The sequence below is a fragment of the Lytechinus variegatus genome, chromosome 2 (assembly GCF_018143015.1).
Source record: "Lytechinus variegatus isolate NC3 chromosome 2, Lvar_3.0, whole genome shotgun sequence".
NCBI lineage: Eukaryota > Metazoa > Echinodermata > Echinoidea > Temnopleuroida > Toxopneustidae > Lytechinus > Lytechinus variegatus.
Window position 1 is genome coordinate 18582971 of NC_054741.1, and position 15118 is coordinate 18598088.

General features: G+C 36.7%; 1 protein-coding gene across 5 annotated transcripts in view; it reads left to right on the top strand.

The window, feature by feature from the left end:
* LOC121407491 (probable Na(+)/H(+) antiporter nhx-9) overlaps positions 1-15118 on the top strand; it is a 62242-nt gene that overhangs the window by 31205 nt on the left and 15919 nt on the right. For all 5 annotated transcript variants that reach the window (XM_041598596.1, XM_041598600.1, XM_041598597.1 and 2 more), the window contains 3 exons: positions 3531-3787; positions 12553-12773; positions 13469-13671. In XM_041598596.1, the coding sequence (XP_041454530.1) occupies positions 3531-3787; positions 12553-12773; positions 13469-13671 (681 nt within the window). The remainder of the gene's footprint in view (positions 1-3530; positions 3788-12552; positions 12774-13468; positions 13672-15118) is intronic.

Genomic DNA, 15118 nt, shown 5'->3' on the forward strand with positions numbered 1-15118 from the left:
GCATGTGATTGAGATATTAGTGATCAGGAATATCACTTTCTTTCCCTGTTAAATAGCCTAAAGTATTCCTAATAATAACCATGTGACGATCATAAAAATGAGCGCATTCGGTCATAGATCTAAGTTTATTTAAATCATTTTCAAAACAATTTTCTCTGGTTGTATCCATATTCATTTAAACATAAGCATAGTCTGGCATTGAAATTATATTTAGATCATTTACAAAAGGAATTCAACCATGTAAACTCATGAAGACATTATTTTGAAGTTTTAGAAAGTGGGGTAGAAGAATAAAAAAATCTATTATGTGTTTTGTATGTGATCATATACATCAGTGAATAACTACACAATATGCAATAATCTCATACTCCCTTTAATTTCTAATTTCCCCATGACATTGCTGATTATGACTTGTCAGGTTGGCATAATAAAATAAATTTACCGTAACAACTATTTTATTCAATAATTAGTTTCCATCATGAAATTTTACAATGCTATTGCGGAGGTGATGGTGATTATGGTCAAAAATACATTGCATTGGATAATCATGCTTCTCAAATTGATTGGAAATTTGAGTTTGAAGGGAAAATAGCCTACCTATTTTCAGGTTCTGGGGGTGTTTCACAAAGATTTAAGTATGACTTAGGTTGCACTTACATGTCGACGCGTACATGATATGCAACGCGCAATCTTATTGATCAATACGCAGTAGTGCGCGTCCTCTTGGCATGATCTGACCAATGCTGTCATGCCTTTTATACTGCGCGCAACTAGACATTTAAGTGCGACTCTAAGTCATACTTAAATCTTTGTGAAACACCCCCCTGGTCTGTCCTGAGTAAAAAGCGTGCTACATTGTGTTGTAGTCGTACAGAAATCAGTTGGAAATTACGATGCAATATCAGGAAAGTTATTTCCTGCATTGTCATTGGCATTAGTTGCAATACCCTAGTTCCGTCAAAAGATGTGTTTTGTCTTGGTGATCTGTCGAAACCAAAATGAAATGAAAAGTCATCATCCCTTAATTGGTGAAGCCTATTATTTTAAATCGAGTAATTTGCAGTTTTAGCTACTTGACAGTTGTCAATGATTTATTATACTTCCTCCAAGCCTGATGAGATCTCAATATTCATATTTTTAATGAAAGACTATGCTGCATCTGGCTTTTTTCAAGTGATGTTGGTGGTCATGTGTGGTAATCAGAAATGAAATATATATCATTCGACCAGTATGATTCGTAAAACAAATACAGATTTATAAGAGATGTATCTTTTGACCAGCATACTTTATCAGCATCAATTATTCCTTTTATAACAATTACTGAGGAAAACGTGAAAACAAATGAATGTTGAGATGTAAAATATGTTAAGACAGAGTTACTGTTTTGATAATTCTGCAAAACGTGTATGCTATTCTAGAGAAGTGAAAATTTATTTTTTGATAGGGGTTTTCTCACATTGTTCACTTTAATTAATTTTATGTGTATTTGCTGCACAGTGCATGGTACAGCACAACTTCCTCTGTTGATTGCGGTTCATGACTGTCATGGTCATGATAAAAACCTACATTATTAGTATCATTACCACAATAGTCAAAATAGACCTTGATATGTAGTCATCATAACTTTATACAAAAATTCATGCATGCATGGTCAGTCCTCTGTAAACCTAGCCAAAATCTGTTTGAGTATCAATCAGTACTTTGCTACAATGAAAAACCGGTCTATTACGTTCTACATCTCTTTTACCATGGACCTATTTGTGATAGGTCCATGCTTTTACTGACTGACTGGGGGGTTTCACTGGTGTATGCACTTGAGAAAACCTGTTCATACCCCCCCCCCAAAAAAAAAAAAAAACTTTACTACTGAACTAAACACCATTTTGCCATCTGGGCCGTATGCATTGTGTGTACATAGTGCAGGAGCCACAAAAACTACTCTTTCAGTTACCATACAGGCAGTATAAATATGTCACATCCATATATTATGTCTTAAAGGGGAAGTTCACCCTAAAGAAAACTTTGTTGCAAAAATAGCAGAATAAATAGTAAACAATATTGGTGGTTTGAGGAAAATCCGTTAAAGAGTAAGAAAGTTATTAGAGTTCAAAGTTTTGGATTTGTGACGTCATAAACGAGCAGCTGCCCCATGTGTTATGTAATATAAAATGCATGAATTTCAAAATTTGCATGGTTCCTGATGACTAATTTTGTTTTCTATTCATGATCGGGTGTGAAATGATTTGTCTATTGATATACAAAAGGTACAGTGAAAACCATTTTCAAATTTCTGAGAAAATGACATTTCATTGATTTTTAACCATTCACTATGTAGGAATGCTGCTCGCATATGACGTCACAAATCAAATAATTGAAATTCTAATAACTTTTTAATTATTTGATGAATTTTTCTCAAACCTTCGGCAATATTTTTCATTATTTTTTCTGCTATTTTTACAATAAAGTTTTTGTCAGGGTGAACTTCCCCTTTAAATTAATAAAATTTGCCCTCTGATTCAAACCAACATGTTTTTGTGGAGAAAGAAATTTCTATGTACCATTATTATAAATTGTGCTGGTACCATCTTGGAGATATAAATTGTATTTCTACACCATGTAATAAGAGCTCTTTTAATCATTCTTTATATTAATCATAGATCTTGTGACATTCTCATATAGCGACGGGTAAGGGAAATGTGGAGGATTGATAAAGAGTATGTGATTTCACATGCATATTTATTTTTGGCCTTTTGCCTTGGAATAAAAAAAAAATCTGCATTTAAAAAGATATATAAAACCACTTCTTAAGCATAAAGTTAACTGAAAATTTTGTGGTATAATCTTTGTAGTGTTCTGTTAATCTATCTCTAAATTTATATTTAAAGGGCACTTTTTGAAATAAAAATGAAAATGTTAATGAGAGAATGCTACACAACCAAACATTCTAAATTCAAATTTTCACAAAGAATCAAGGAGTGAAAAATGATTTAACAGCCACTACTAGAGACAGTGATTTTCAGTTTCAAAATTGGTCTTTTCCGTTTTTGAAAAACTGTAAATTCGTTTCAACTTGATCTAAAAATGGAAATTCTGTTTTGTCACTGAAAATATACACAGCAAAAACCTGAATTTATGTTTTGCAAAGGTGAATTCCATAATTTTCGGCATGAAAAATATAAGAACCAAAAGGATTTTTGTTTCGTTTACATGTAAAAATCACTGTCCCTTCACTACACATTTGTAAGATTAGAATATCAGAAGGTAAATAATTCTGGGCATTGTGGCGTGCGCCTGTAATCCAAGCTGTGGGGTCACGTCTTTCGGATGATGACGTTAAAGGTCAGTCCCAGACGTAAATAATCATATCTGATTGATACACGTCTGACAAAACTCAAATACACACACATTCGCATTATTGACCCATGGCTTGAACACCTACTGTAGTCATGTTTGATGTAAATTGCACCTTTCTCATAGCGACTGTATGGCCACCTCCATTAATGTTCGTTCCCTTTTACCCACAATCCCAGGTGCTCTATCGTGTCTTTGAATCTTTCAATGAGATCGGAGGAGAGCATCTCATGGCCCAGGATTACATATTCGGCATCATCTCCTTCTTCGTGGTTGCGTTTGGTGGTATCCTGATCGGTGTCATCATGGGGTTCCTCACGGCGTTCATCACCAAGTATACCTACAAGGTCAGGGTCATCGAGCCCATCTTCGTCTTCGTCATGGCCTACCTTTCCTACATCATTGCTGAGATGCTAACCTTGTCCAGTATCCTTGCGTAAGTACAGTGAAACCTTTTTAAAATCCTCCATCAGAATTAGGAAAAATTAGAAAATTGAAAATTCAGAAAAAATGTGTGAGGGAAGACTGGAAGTTTGAATTCACCCATGGAGTTCACACAGGTTCACTGGAAAAACCTAGGAGCTAAAAACATCACTATTCAGTGTTGAGCGGACCACACCCTCAGGTGTTTGAAACAACACTGTTTGGTGTTAAGAGAAATCACACCATCAGGTGTTAAAAGTAGCCCCATTCAATGTTTAGCAAACCACACCCTCAGGTGTTAAAAATAACCCTATTTGGGGTTTAGCTGACTAAACCCTCAGGTGTTAAAAACAACCCCATTTGGTGTTTAGCATACCACACCCTTAGGTGTCGAAACCAACCCCATTCCATGTTCAGCTGACCACACTCTCATTTAAGATCCCCATTCGCTGTTTAGCAAAGCACACCCACAGGTGTAAAAAATAACCCCATTCCGTGTTTAGCCAACCACCCCCTCAGGTGTTAAAAACAACTCCATTTTACGTTAAGCTGACCATACAGTCAGGGGTTAAAAACAACACTGTTTGGTGTTTAACTGACCACACCCTCAGGTGTTAAAAACAACCCCATTTTGTGTTTAGCAGACCAAACCCTCAGGTGTTAAAATACACCATGGAGTGTGAGCATAATGTCAATTACTGCTTAACAACATATAGAAGGTGCTACAATAACACCAAAGAATGTTGAACTAACACCTACAATTTAACACCATTATTTTTGGGGTGTTCAATGCACATTTATCATCTTTTATGAGATCTCCTGTTTGTTTGCTACCTTATGCTCTTAAATATTCTTACATAATTATATAATATTGGATGGCCTTGAGGTAAATACAAGGAAATATTTTGCAAAGCGAGTCCTGTATTTTCTTGTATTGACCGAAAAATGGGACATCCAGTATTATGATTATTATTCATACAGAGAATTTTAGCAAATAATTTTTAACTTACCCTCCCGCCCTGAGACTCTGAATCTGCTGTATGATGGGGGGACCTAAAGTCACGCACTTTGTTTTCAAACAATAAAAACTGTCCCAATTTTAATATTTCAACAAATTATATTTCACTAATTTGTGGCAAACATTCTAAAGATCATAAACCAAGTAGAAAATATCACAAAACTCACTAATGCAAAAATCCTGTCGTGTTTTTCGAACACCTCTTGATTTCGCCGCCCGCTGTAGAAGGGGTCCTAAAGCTACACACTCGATTTATCATGCAAAAAAATAGTATTTCCTGTGCCTCAATTTCTAAAATATATTCAAAATTATTATAGGATAAAATGAAATTAAAGCGAATATAACTCTAAACTTCCTAATAGTTGTTGGTTTTCTCTGCATTTAGAGATTTACTGCAGCCTCTGTAGAAAAAATTTAATAGGAATTGTTCATCACTCTGCAGTTCCACACACAGAGTGCGCATTTGCCATTGAAAACTGCATGCGCGCGCGATGAGTGGTGCGTAGCTTTAGGACCCCCTACCATACAAACTTCGGGAATTCCCGTTCTAGTCGTCCGATATTTTCAATATTGTGTCACCTCAGAAAAAAATATTAGGCGAGTTCAACAAACTTTTAAAGTGGGTCGAGTGCACCAACAAAATAACACTTGTATTTGGGCTCTAAAATTGTCTGTATGAATAATTACTAATATTGTGGTGAGGTCCTTGATGTAAAGAGAATTTTTCAATAATAAAGAGTATCTCATAATACAAATGATAGTATCTACATTGTAGGATATCCTTAGAAATATCAAAGGAAGTTAAGTGTATAGACTGGATAATGCTTTAGACATAGCCTGTGGATTTCCAACCATTTAATTCTTTGCATAGATCCTCAAACCACCTTCCAACTCCCCACACTCAAACTATTGTAAACTTCTTTTGTAGCTACTTTTGGAGTGTCTCTTGTAGTTGTTTAGTTTCTAAAAGAGGGTATAGTCGCATTGTAAACACACTTATGTGCATTTTTTTGTTCTTTATAGAGGGTGGGTTGTAAGTCCAAGGAGTCTTTTTTTTAGAACAAACCTGAATAAATTCTCAATTATTAAATTAGTTGTGCATTACTCAGGCCTGCCAACTTCTCCGGGTTTTCCGGAGTTTCTCCGTTTTTCAGAATTTATAGCGGCCCAAAAGCGGAGAACTCCGTTTTCTTTGTATTTCAGATGATTTTCTTTTTTGGGGGAAATGACGCACTTTCCGTCTGCATCTGCCTACGGCTCTCTTTCTCTCTCTCTGAGTCCTCTTAATGTTACATTTACGTACGTACGCACGGTAGTATATACCGTGCGTAACGTTAATTAAACGCATGCACTACGCGCGCGTACGTGGAGTTCAGAGTTCAATGGATAAGAACGCGTGATGGGCCTGTGCTCCGTGTGTGCATATACGAAGCGCAACAAGCCACGGCCAGCGCGCTATTTATCTGACAGCGATCGTGTGTATTGACATTGGACAGTTCGCCCGCGATCGCGAGGATTCATAGCGCGTGTAGTGCGAATGTAACTCTATGCATACGGTACGATGCAGCGCAGCGCTTGTGTGCGTCCGCTACTACCGTTCTGGAATACCGTGTGGGAAATGGATTGTTTCGCCAGCTGAGGGTTTAGAAACGGTAACATTTTAAACTAATATCTTCTCATGATATTTTTATATGTGCTTTGTGCTTAGTGAGCTAAATGCTTTGGATTTTACAAGTCTGCCGTTTCAGTGCCGATTCTTGCAAACTTTTAGACCCCTGCTGTATTTTTTTTAGTCTGTGAACTGTCATGACTGTGAATGATCCATGATGCCAAAAGCAAAAGGGCACACTCAAAAGTTTCGCGACGTTTACAAAGATATGGACAAACTTGAACAAGAATTTAATCTTTATCAAATAGATCAAGATGTTGATGAAATTGTTGCAAGTTCAAATACAGACAGAATCGATGAGAAATGGCACAAGATAGGAGCTATTAAGGATATCACAAGGCACACAGAGAAGTACTCCCTCCTATTCAAAACAATGAAAGCAGTTCTGCTAATTTTTCATAGCAACAGTGACTGTGAAAGAGTATTTTCCATCGTGGTAAAGAACAAAACTAAGCAGAGAGCAAGCCTGAGCACAAGAACATTAAGTTCTCTGATGGTACATGAATTGGCTATGGAGAGTAGAAAGAAACTATGCCATACTTGTACTTACTCAAGAGAGGTAATACATGGTGCCAAAAAAGCCACTTATGAAAGGCTCCAGAGAAAGGACAAGGCATAAAAAGCTCAAGAAGGGCTCCAGAAGGCTTGTTTTTAAGGTGAAATTTCCTAAATGTCCTCCAGCTTCAAGGGGGCTCTGCCCCCTTGCACCCCCGCTGGGGCCTTGACCCCCGCCGTTGGGAGTTCGGCTTTCCGCGCGATTCGTGGACTCCTTTTTTCCATTTTCAAATGTTGGCAGGTCTGCATTACTGGATTTTCATTATTCAATTCAAGCTTCTCCCAAATATCATGAGTTAAATACATTTATACTCCAGAAATACTGGATATTCAATTTTTTTACAGACCTAGACTATAAAAACAAAACATAATGAAATGGCAGAAGAGGGGGTTACATTAAAGGAGAATGAAACCTAGGAATGAACCTAGGTTCACCATCAATGATCCTTTCTTTCTAAATATTTTTTTTAGATAGGTGCAGTGTGTCTGCATAGTCTTCAGCTGATACAAGCACAAAAGATCCTTTATTGTCCTAAAACAAATATTTGGTGCATGAACCAGAAAAGGAAGTCACATCTTCAGCATAAAATGTTTGAATAATCTCTTAGGAGGGAATTTCCTTTCTGGAGATTTCCTCATGTTTAGAATGGATTGATAATGTCTTTTCACCTGAGTGATTTGGTCCAACGTCCAAGTTCAAGAGCAAATTTAGGCAATTTTTTGTTTATCTTTGAGATAATCAGCCTTTGTCAATGCAGCATATCAACAGTTCATTGTCATTAGGTGGTTTCAGACCGCCTCGAAGTTCGCCAGTTCCAGGTATTCTCTGATCGGGAAATTTACCCCGATCAGAAAATACCAGGTATTTTGGTAATGTGAAAGCAAACTACGCGTAATTTCCCCGAAAGAAAATACCCGCTAAATAGTAGGTACTTGGCGAAATTACGAGAACTTTCGCGGGGATTTTTCCAAGGTCGCAGGTATTTTGGCGATGTGAAAGCAAATTACGGGAACTTTTAGCCCAGCGTGTCGTTTGGCGCGGGAGCTGTGGGTGGCTGCTGGGCTAGTGATTTTGAATCTCGCGCCTTGCCTGCTTATCAGACCATACTGCGCATGCTCGCAACTTCAGGAACTTTTCCCGAAGGGTATGTTTCAGGGCGGTGTGAATGCAGGAATAATTAACGGGTATTTTTCAGCCTAAAAAAGTTCTCGTAATTTAACGGGGATTCTTGTGCTTATATCAATCCCACACTTGGTATTGAATTAAGAGATAAGGGATTTGACATAATTAGGCAGTGCTGCACCATCCCGAGTTCGCTCAATCTGGAGATTTTAGCCCAATCAGCCCTCTTCGCGATTAGTCTCGGGATTCAAGAAACCCTGTCTCCACCATTGCAAGAAGAGTGATTCCTGCTCGAATGAGGCATCGACGCATTATGGTCTGACGCTCTGAATAAATAAACCCGAGTGCGTCTGCACCTGCGAATTAGCGCAATGATTTGTTAAATAGCGGGCTATTCTACAAATAATCCCAAGTTGACTTGGGATTGCGATCTAGATATTAATACTATGAACTAGCGAGATAATTGCGTCTCCATTGCAAATAATCTCAAGATTTTTCAGATCAGGATAATTTGCCGGAATCAGAAATAGCGCGCTAATTTGAAAACTCGGGATGGTGCATACGGTCCTTTTGAACCGAGACTCATGATTGTTCATATCAGTTGTAAATGTTTTAAAGATGGATGAGGTGGTGGGAAGTATAGAGGTGGCCAAATTCCTGATATCAGTAGAAACTGATCTTGTTTTTAATGGTGATGTGAAAGTTGTCCCCAGATTAGTGATAATTGATACCCACTCAAAAGTTGTATATGTAACCATGGACCATGATGTAACCGCAATGATCAGTCCAAAACCTCTAAATGTTTATCAGTACTAGATTCCAGTAAAACTTTCAGTCTATTGTTTCCAAACAGGCACTTCAAAAATAACATTAATAAGTCACATATAACCTGCTATTATCCGCATAATAGCAGCATCGGGACAAGATTTTGAGTTTATGAACGCATTTCCAAATAATGTGGATAATTGCCATGGTGCGGTCACAAGGTCACCCTTTTCCAATACAACCGCATCGGAGGGGGCATGTCCAGTTGTCATGACGATTATCCGCCTTTTTCAGGACGGGCGCTCGTAAAAATAATGCGGCTTATTTTTTGAGTTTGTGAACGCAATTTTTATTGAATTATCCGCATTACTCTTAGGCGGCTAATTGAAGGAAGGGTTTATGAAAAGGGTATTAATCACAATTCTCATTTAAAATAGGGGCCTTCACTGGCATTTCTGAACCTAGGAATTCCAAACTTTATCATTGTCTATGTCATCACTCTTCGAGTAGATCTAGGTTTCAATGTTCATTTTGATAAGGGAAATGATGAATTTATCGTATGTCGAGACCAGCTGAGGCCCATTCTTAGACTGCTTTAAAGTAATATGAGATGGAAAATCCATTTATATTCTTCAATTCTAAACTTAGATAACATGCATTTGAAATGTGATGTGATTGAAACAGCTGATCTTGGTTAGTGTGTGTGCAGTGAAGTCTGACTATTTATTTTTCTCATAAATCTTCTTTAATGCAGTCTTATGTTTGCACTTTTGTAATAATTACAGTTACTTATCAGATGAAATATCATTTCCTTCCTTGACTATATATATATCTGAAGTGTTTGTAGATAACACCACCGATTTGTTTACTATTTGCTATTTATCAGTCAAGGGTTTCCCCTATTATTTTTCTGAGCTGAGAATATGGATCTAGTTCATGAAACTTGGACATAAAATTAATCAAGTATTACTGATTGTCTTAAACGAGTTTCAGGTCACATGATTTAGGGTGCATGAGGTCAGAGGTGATTCAAAGTCAATTAGCTCTGACCATATTCGGGTGTTTTTCGAAATGCCATCATGTCATAGCTTTGAACTAGGCCTGGGACTAAAACCTGGGTACCTGGGTCTTGCCTGGAAGCCTCGGGTACCTGGGTAGAAAAATCAATGCCTGATACCTGAATAGGCCTATTGCTTACCAGTATAAGGTACATGTATTTGATTTGTATTGCGTAGTGTAAGACACGTAATTACCCCTTCCGTCTAGACATGGATGTTACTCTTAGCGACATCGAAATGAGGCAAAATTCCAAAATGTGACTTTAATATCCCTTTATATGACAAAATGTCCCCACTAGTTGATCAAATACCAGTACATAAAAGACAGAAACCTCAAATTTTGTGCAGCAGTTATTCTCAATGGCGAAGACAATCAGCATGTCCGCGGTTGAGAGTGAGACGTTATGTTGCCAATGAAGGAACAAATTATCAAATAAAAAGAAAAGAAAATTTTCTCGGCTTTACAAATATGTGACTGTTTTTCGGCTCGTTCAAACTATTAAAAAATATTTTCACGACAAGTTTCTTCACTTTATATTATATAGATCTAAATGATCTTTTCAATGAACAAAAGTATTTTGTTTTTGATGGTGTTAGATTTAATAGCATTATCTTTTTAGTATTTCTAGCCAATTATGGGGTCAGTCCAGCAGTCATATTTCATGCGACATGATTTTTGGGTACCTGACCGAAAATTACCTCGGGTACCCAAAGACAAAAATACCTGAAAGTCCCAGGCCTACTTTGAGCATTTATGGAATATCCTTTATGTATTGTCAGTCACATTATTAGATAGGCAAACATGTATGCACCATAAACATAATTATAATACTTCATCTTAGTTTTAAGGGTTTGAAATATATAGTTTGCTTTGCTTTTTTTGTGAATGTTAATGGACCATTCTGTGGACATAGGTTATCTCTCTTAGGGACTTTCCCCTTTTTGTTTGCACTAGGATTATCACTTGATATATGACTTGATTTAATTGCTTTCCTTGCATAAAAATCTTAGTAGAAAAACATATTTGATTATATATAGTATCAGTTTTCCAACGATAAGTGGCAAATATATAAAAATGCCTGGTCAGAATGAAACTCACATATTCACTCACAAACAGGATATGGACTTGTTCAATCGTAGAGAGTGTGATACCCATTCTTGACTAAACAAGGAAGTTATACATGAAAAAAAAACTTATTAAAGAACAATTTGACCGTAATTTTTATGTAAAAAGCTTTTTTTTTACACGAAAGTTCAAGAATGGGAGAGTCAACACTTTTGATTCTCAACTACTAACAACTTTAAATCCCCCCCCCCCCCCCCCCGATGTCAAGTTTGTTTGATAAAAGCAGAAAAGTGAGAAAAATGTTGAATATTTTGCAAAATTGAACAATGTGTAAAAGAGTTATAAATGTCAAAAGTCTTGATTTTTTTGTGATGTCACATGCAAGCAACTCACTCATGTGATATCAATTCCATAGAATACATTTTCTCAGAACAATGAAATAGATTTTACCTGTACATTCAGTTTTGTTCATACACACTTTATGAGAAAGATGCTTTCAGCCATGTAACATACATGTATATGATAAATGAATGAATGAACTTGAAGGGAAAGTTCACACTGACGAAAAGTTTGCTGCAAAAACACCAGGAAAAAAAATATTTGTGAATGTTTGAGGAAAATCCATCAAAGATTGAGAAAGTGATAAGAATTTGAAGTTTTTCATTTGTGATGTCATGTAGGAGCAGTTGCTCCATTTGTTATGTAATATAAAGAATAAATTTAATTTTGTTAATGGTTCCCCCCGTCTTCCCAATGACTATTTTTTCTTCTTACAGGAATGGTTGTGAAATGATTTGTTGATATACTGAAGGTACAATAAAAACCATTTCAAATTTTCTGAGAAAATGACATTTCATTGATATTTTCAATTCATGATACATGGGGGAGGTGCAAGCATATATGATGTCACAAATTAAAAAAAAGTTCTAATAACTTTAATAATCTTTGATGGATTTTCCTGAAACCTTAAAAAATTAATTATTTTTTAATGTGTTTTTAGTACAATAAACTTTTTGTCAGGGTGAACTTCCCCTATAAGGAAATATATTACATTGCTTATTGGGCAGCAGCTGCTGCATACAACAAGAACAAAAATTTTGACAATTAATAACTCTGTTATTGAATATTTTTTGAGATAGAGGGTTTGCCATACTTTCATTAATATTTTTGTTGTTTATCGTCTTTTATTCAAATTGAATTGATGGCAGAGTGAACCTCTCCTTTTAATCAATCCCAGGCCAGCATGTCAATTTGCTATCAGAACCGAACCTTCTCTTAAAAGATTATGAGTCTGCCAAATGTGACATAAATCTTTCTTTCAATGAATATTGATTTATCAGTGTGGTTTTGGTATCTTAACTACTAAAAGCTGTCTGGGATTTTTTTCCTTTTTCTTTTATTTGCAATTTGGGCACAAATCACCTCTAGCTCTTGTGTATCTTTTTTTTCATTGAAATCAACATGTCATCCTGGTTGTCTTGGGTTTAAATCCAATCTTCTGTTCTCTCTCTTCCATTACTCCAGGATCGTCTCGTGTTCGATGTTCATGAAACCGTACGTGGAGCAAAACATCTCCGCCAAGTCGCACACCACCATCAAATACTTCCTGAAGATGTTGAGTAGCATCAGCGAGACCATCATCTTCATCTTCTTGGGGACTACATCACTTAATAAGGAGGCACACCAATGGGACACTGCCTTTGTTCTTTTCACTCTTCTCTTCTGCTCTGTGTATAGGGCAGTAGGTCAGTAGAAATTCTTTTCCTGTTTATTGTTACCAAGTGGTTCTCCAAACGAGGCCTGTGCAGGACAAGGGGTCAGTCCACCCCAGTATAAAAGACAAATCAAACAAGCGTAAGACTGCAAATTTCATCGAAATCGGGCTTATGACTTTTTAAAAGGACAAGTCCACCCCAACAATAAGATGATTTGAATAAAGAGAAAAAAATCTAACAAGCATAACACGGAAAATTTCATTAAAATCAGTTGTAAAATAAGAAAGATTTGACATTTTAAAGTTTTGCTTATTTTTTCACAAAACATTTATATGCATATCCCTGTTCTTATGCAAATGAGGGAACTGATGACATCACTCACTATATCTTTGTATTTTATTATATGGAATATTCTAGTTTTTTCTCCACTTTGTAAAACAAAGTTTTATTTCTCCCTAATAATAATAGTAGTCATAATAATAGTAGTATTAGCAGTAGTAATGTCAGTATTAGTATTAGTATTATTATTATTATTATTAGTAGTAGTAGTAATCAAAGTAATAGTAGTAGTAAAAGTAGAAGTAGTAGCAGTAGTAGTAGTAGTAGTAGTAGTAGTAGTAGAAGTAGTAGTAATAGTAGTAGTTGTAGATATTTTTTTGGGGGGGTTTTCTTTTTTTCTATGTAAAGTGTATTTTTCACATTCATACATGTTTGATTTCCTGTAGGTGTGCTCATACAGGTTACGGTCCTGAATCGCTTCCGACTTTTCAAAATCAACCGACGTTCGCAGTTCATCATGATGTATGGAGGCATCCGTGGTGCCATTGCTTTCTCGTTGGTGGCGCTCTTGTGCTCAAAAGTCATTGGAGCGAAGCCTATTTTCTTCACCACAACGGTAGTGATCATCATGTTCACTGTCTTCATACAGGTAATAATAGGGAAATAATTCTTCTCTCTATGAAGGCCTGGTCCTACTGCACTTACGGATGCAGAGAGGATGTAAAACGGAAAAGAATCTTGTCATCCGTTTGAAACTGTTATGTATCCATTGTGTACTCTTTGCATACATGTTTCATTCGTTCGATATCCATCAAGCATCCGTCCACTTTGATATCATTGTTCTTCCATTTTGTCCATTGTCTGGAGCGGATGAAAACATATGGAGCCACCCCAAAACTTTGCTTGTCCGCTGTATCCGTTATGAATACGTTTTATGTCAGTAAGCCAGTGGGACCAGGCCTGAAGAATGTTTAATTGATGCATTCCTGTGCAAGGTATGTATATCAGATGGATAGAATAAGAAAAAAAATATATGGAAGAATGTATGAATGAGGAATGAGTGTGTGTGTATATTTCAAAGCTTTATAGAGGAACAGAAGTTAAGACATTGAAATAGTGATGTGAGAAATATATTGAATTATGTTATGTTATATTCAGTGCAGTCTTAGGAGGTGTTGCAAGAAAATTGCAATCAATTGCAAGTCAAGTTTGGGTCTCAAATCAATTATAAGTCTAGCAATTAATTGCAAATTTGTGCTTGATTGCCGGTATTCTCCTTGTAACCCCGGTGGGGTTACTCAATATGACTTTGGGACCGCATGACCGTTACCAAAATCGCGGGAAAAGGGGTAAATTTCACGGAACGTCTGCGGACAGAACACTCCTCGAAGTAGTGAAAATAGGGGTGCTCACCGTCTTCGATCTGATGGAAATAGGGGTCAGGAAAAAGGGGAGAACGATTACGGGAAGTAAAATCCGTCGCTGAGTCACCAGCCGCAGAGGGCGCGCATCATGCTCTGTATCTTTATATGGACAACTCTACATTTATTTTTACAAAGAATTCTACTTTTCTTATTTTTCAAGAAAAATAAAGTTCTTTTGGATTATTGTATCAGTATGACATGGCTCTTGGTCATCTTTAAGGACTGAGCACTCTGACGCCTGTGTTGCAATTTCCTCTAATGAGGAAAGGGTGTAAATGCCCTGTCCTTGAAATACGGTAAATAGGGGTAAATTTGCGAAATGGGCAAAAGTGTCCTTACAATCTTATAATTAGGGGTGTTTCAAGGTACCATTTTACCGCAATTTTGTCCTTGTTTTGCGTGAAAATAGGGGATTAAATTACACAAAATGTCCTTGAAATTGACTGCAATAGGGGGTCACTTGCATTTGTGGTAACGGTCATACGTGTCCCCCTCTGCGGCTGAGTGACCCCACCGGGCTTGTAACAAGCACTTAGAATCATTTCCTGTTAGTTATTTCAATCATGTATTTGCATTCGTAATTTGTAATTGATAGCAAATATTTTCTTGCAACGTCCCCTTAGTTTTCTGCTGTTATTTCACACTGGGGTGTGTCTTCGTATCATTCGTGAC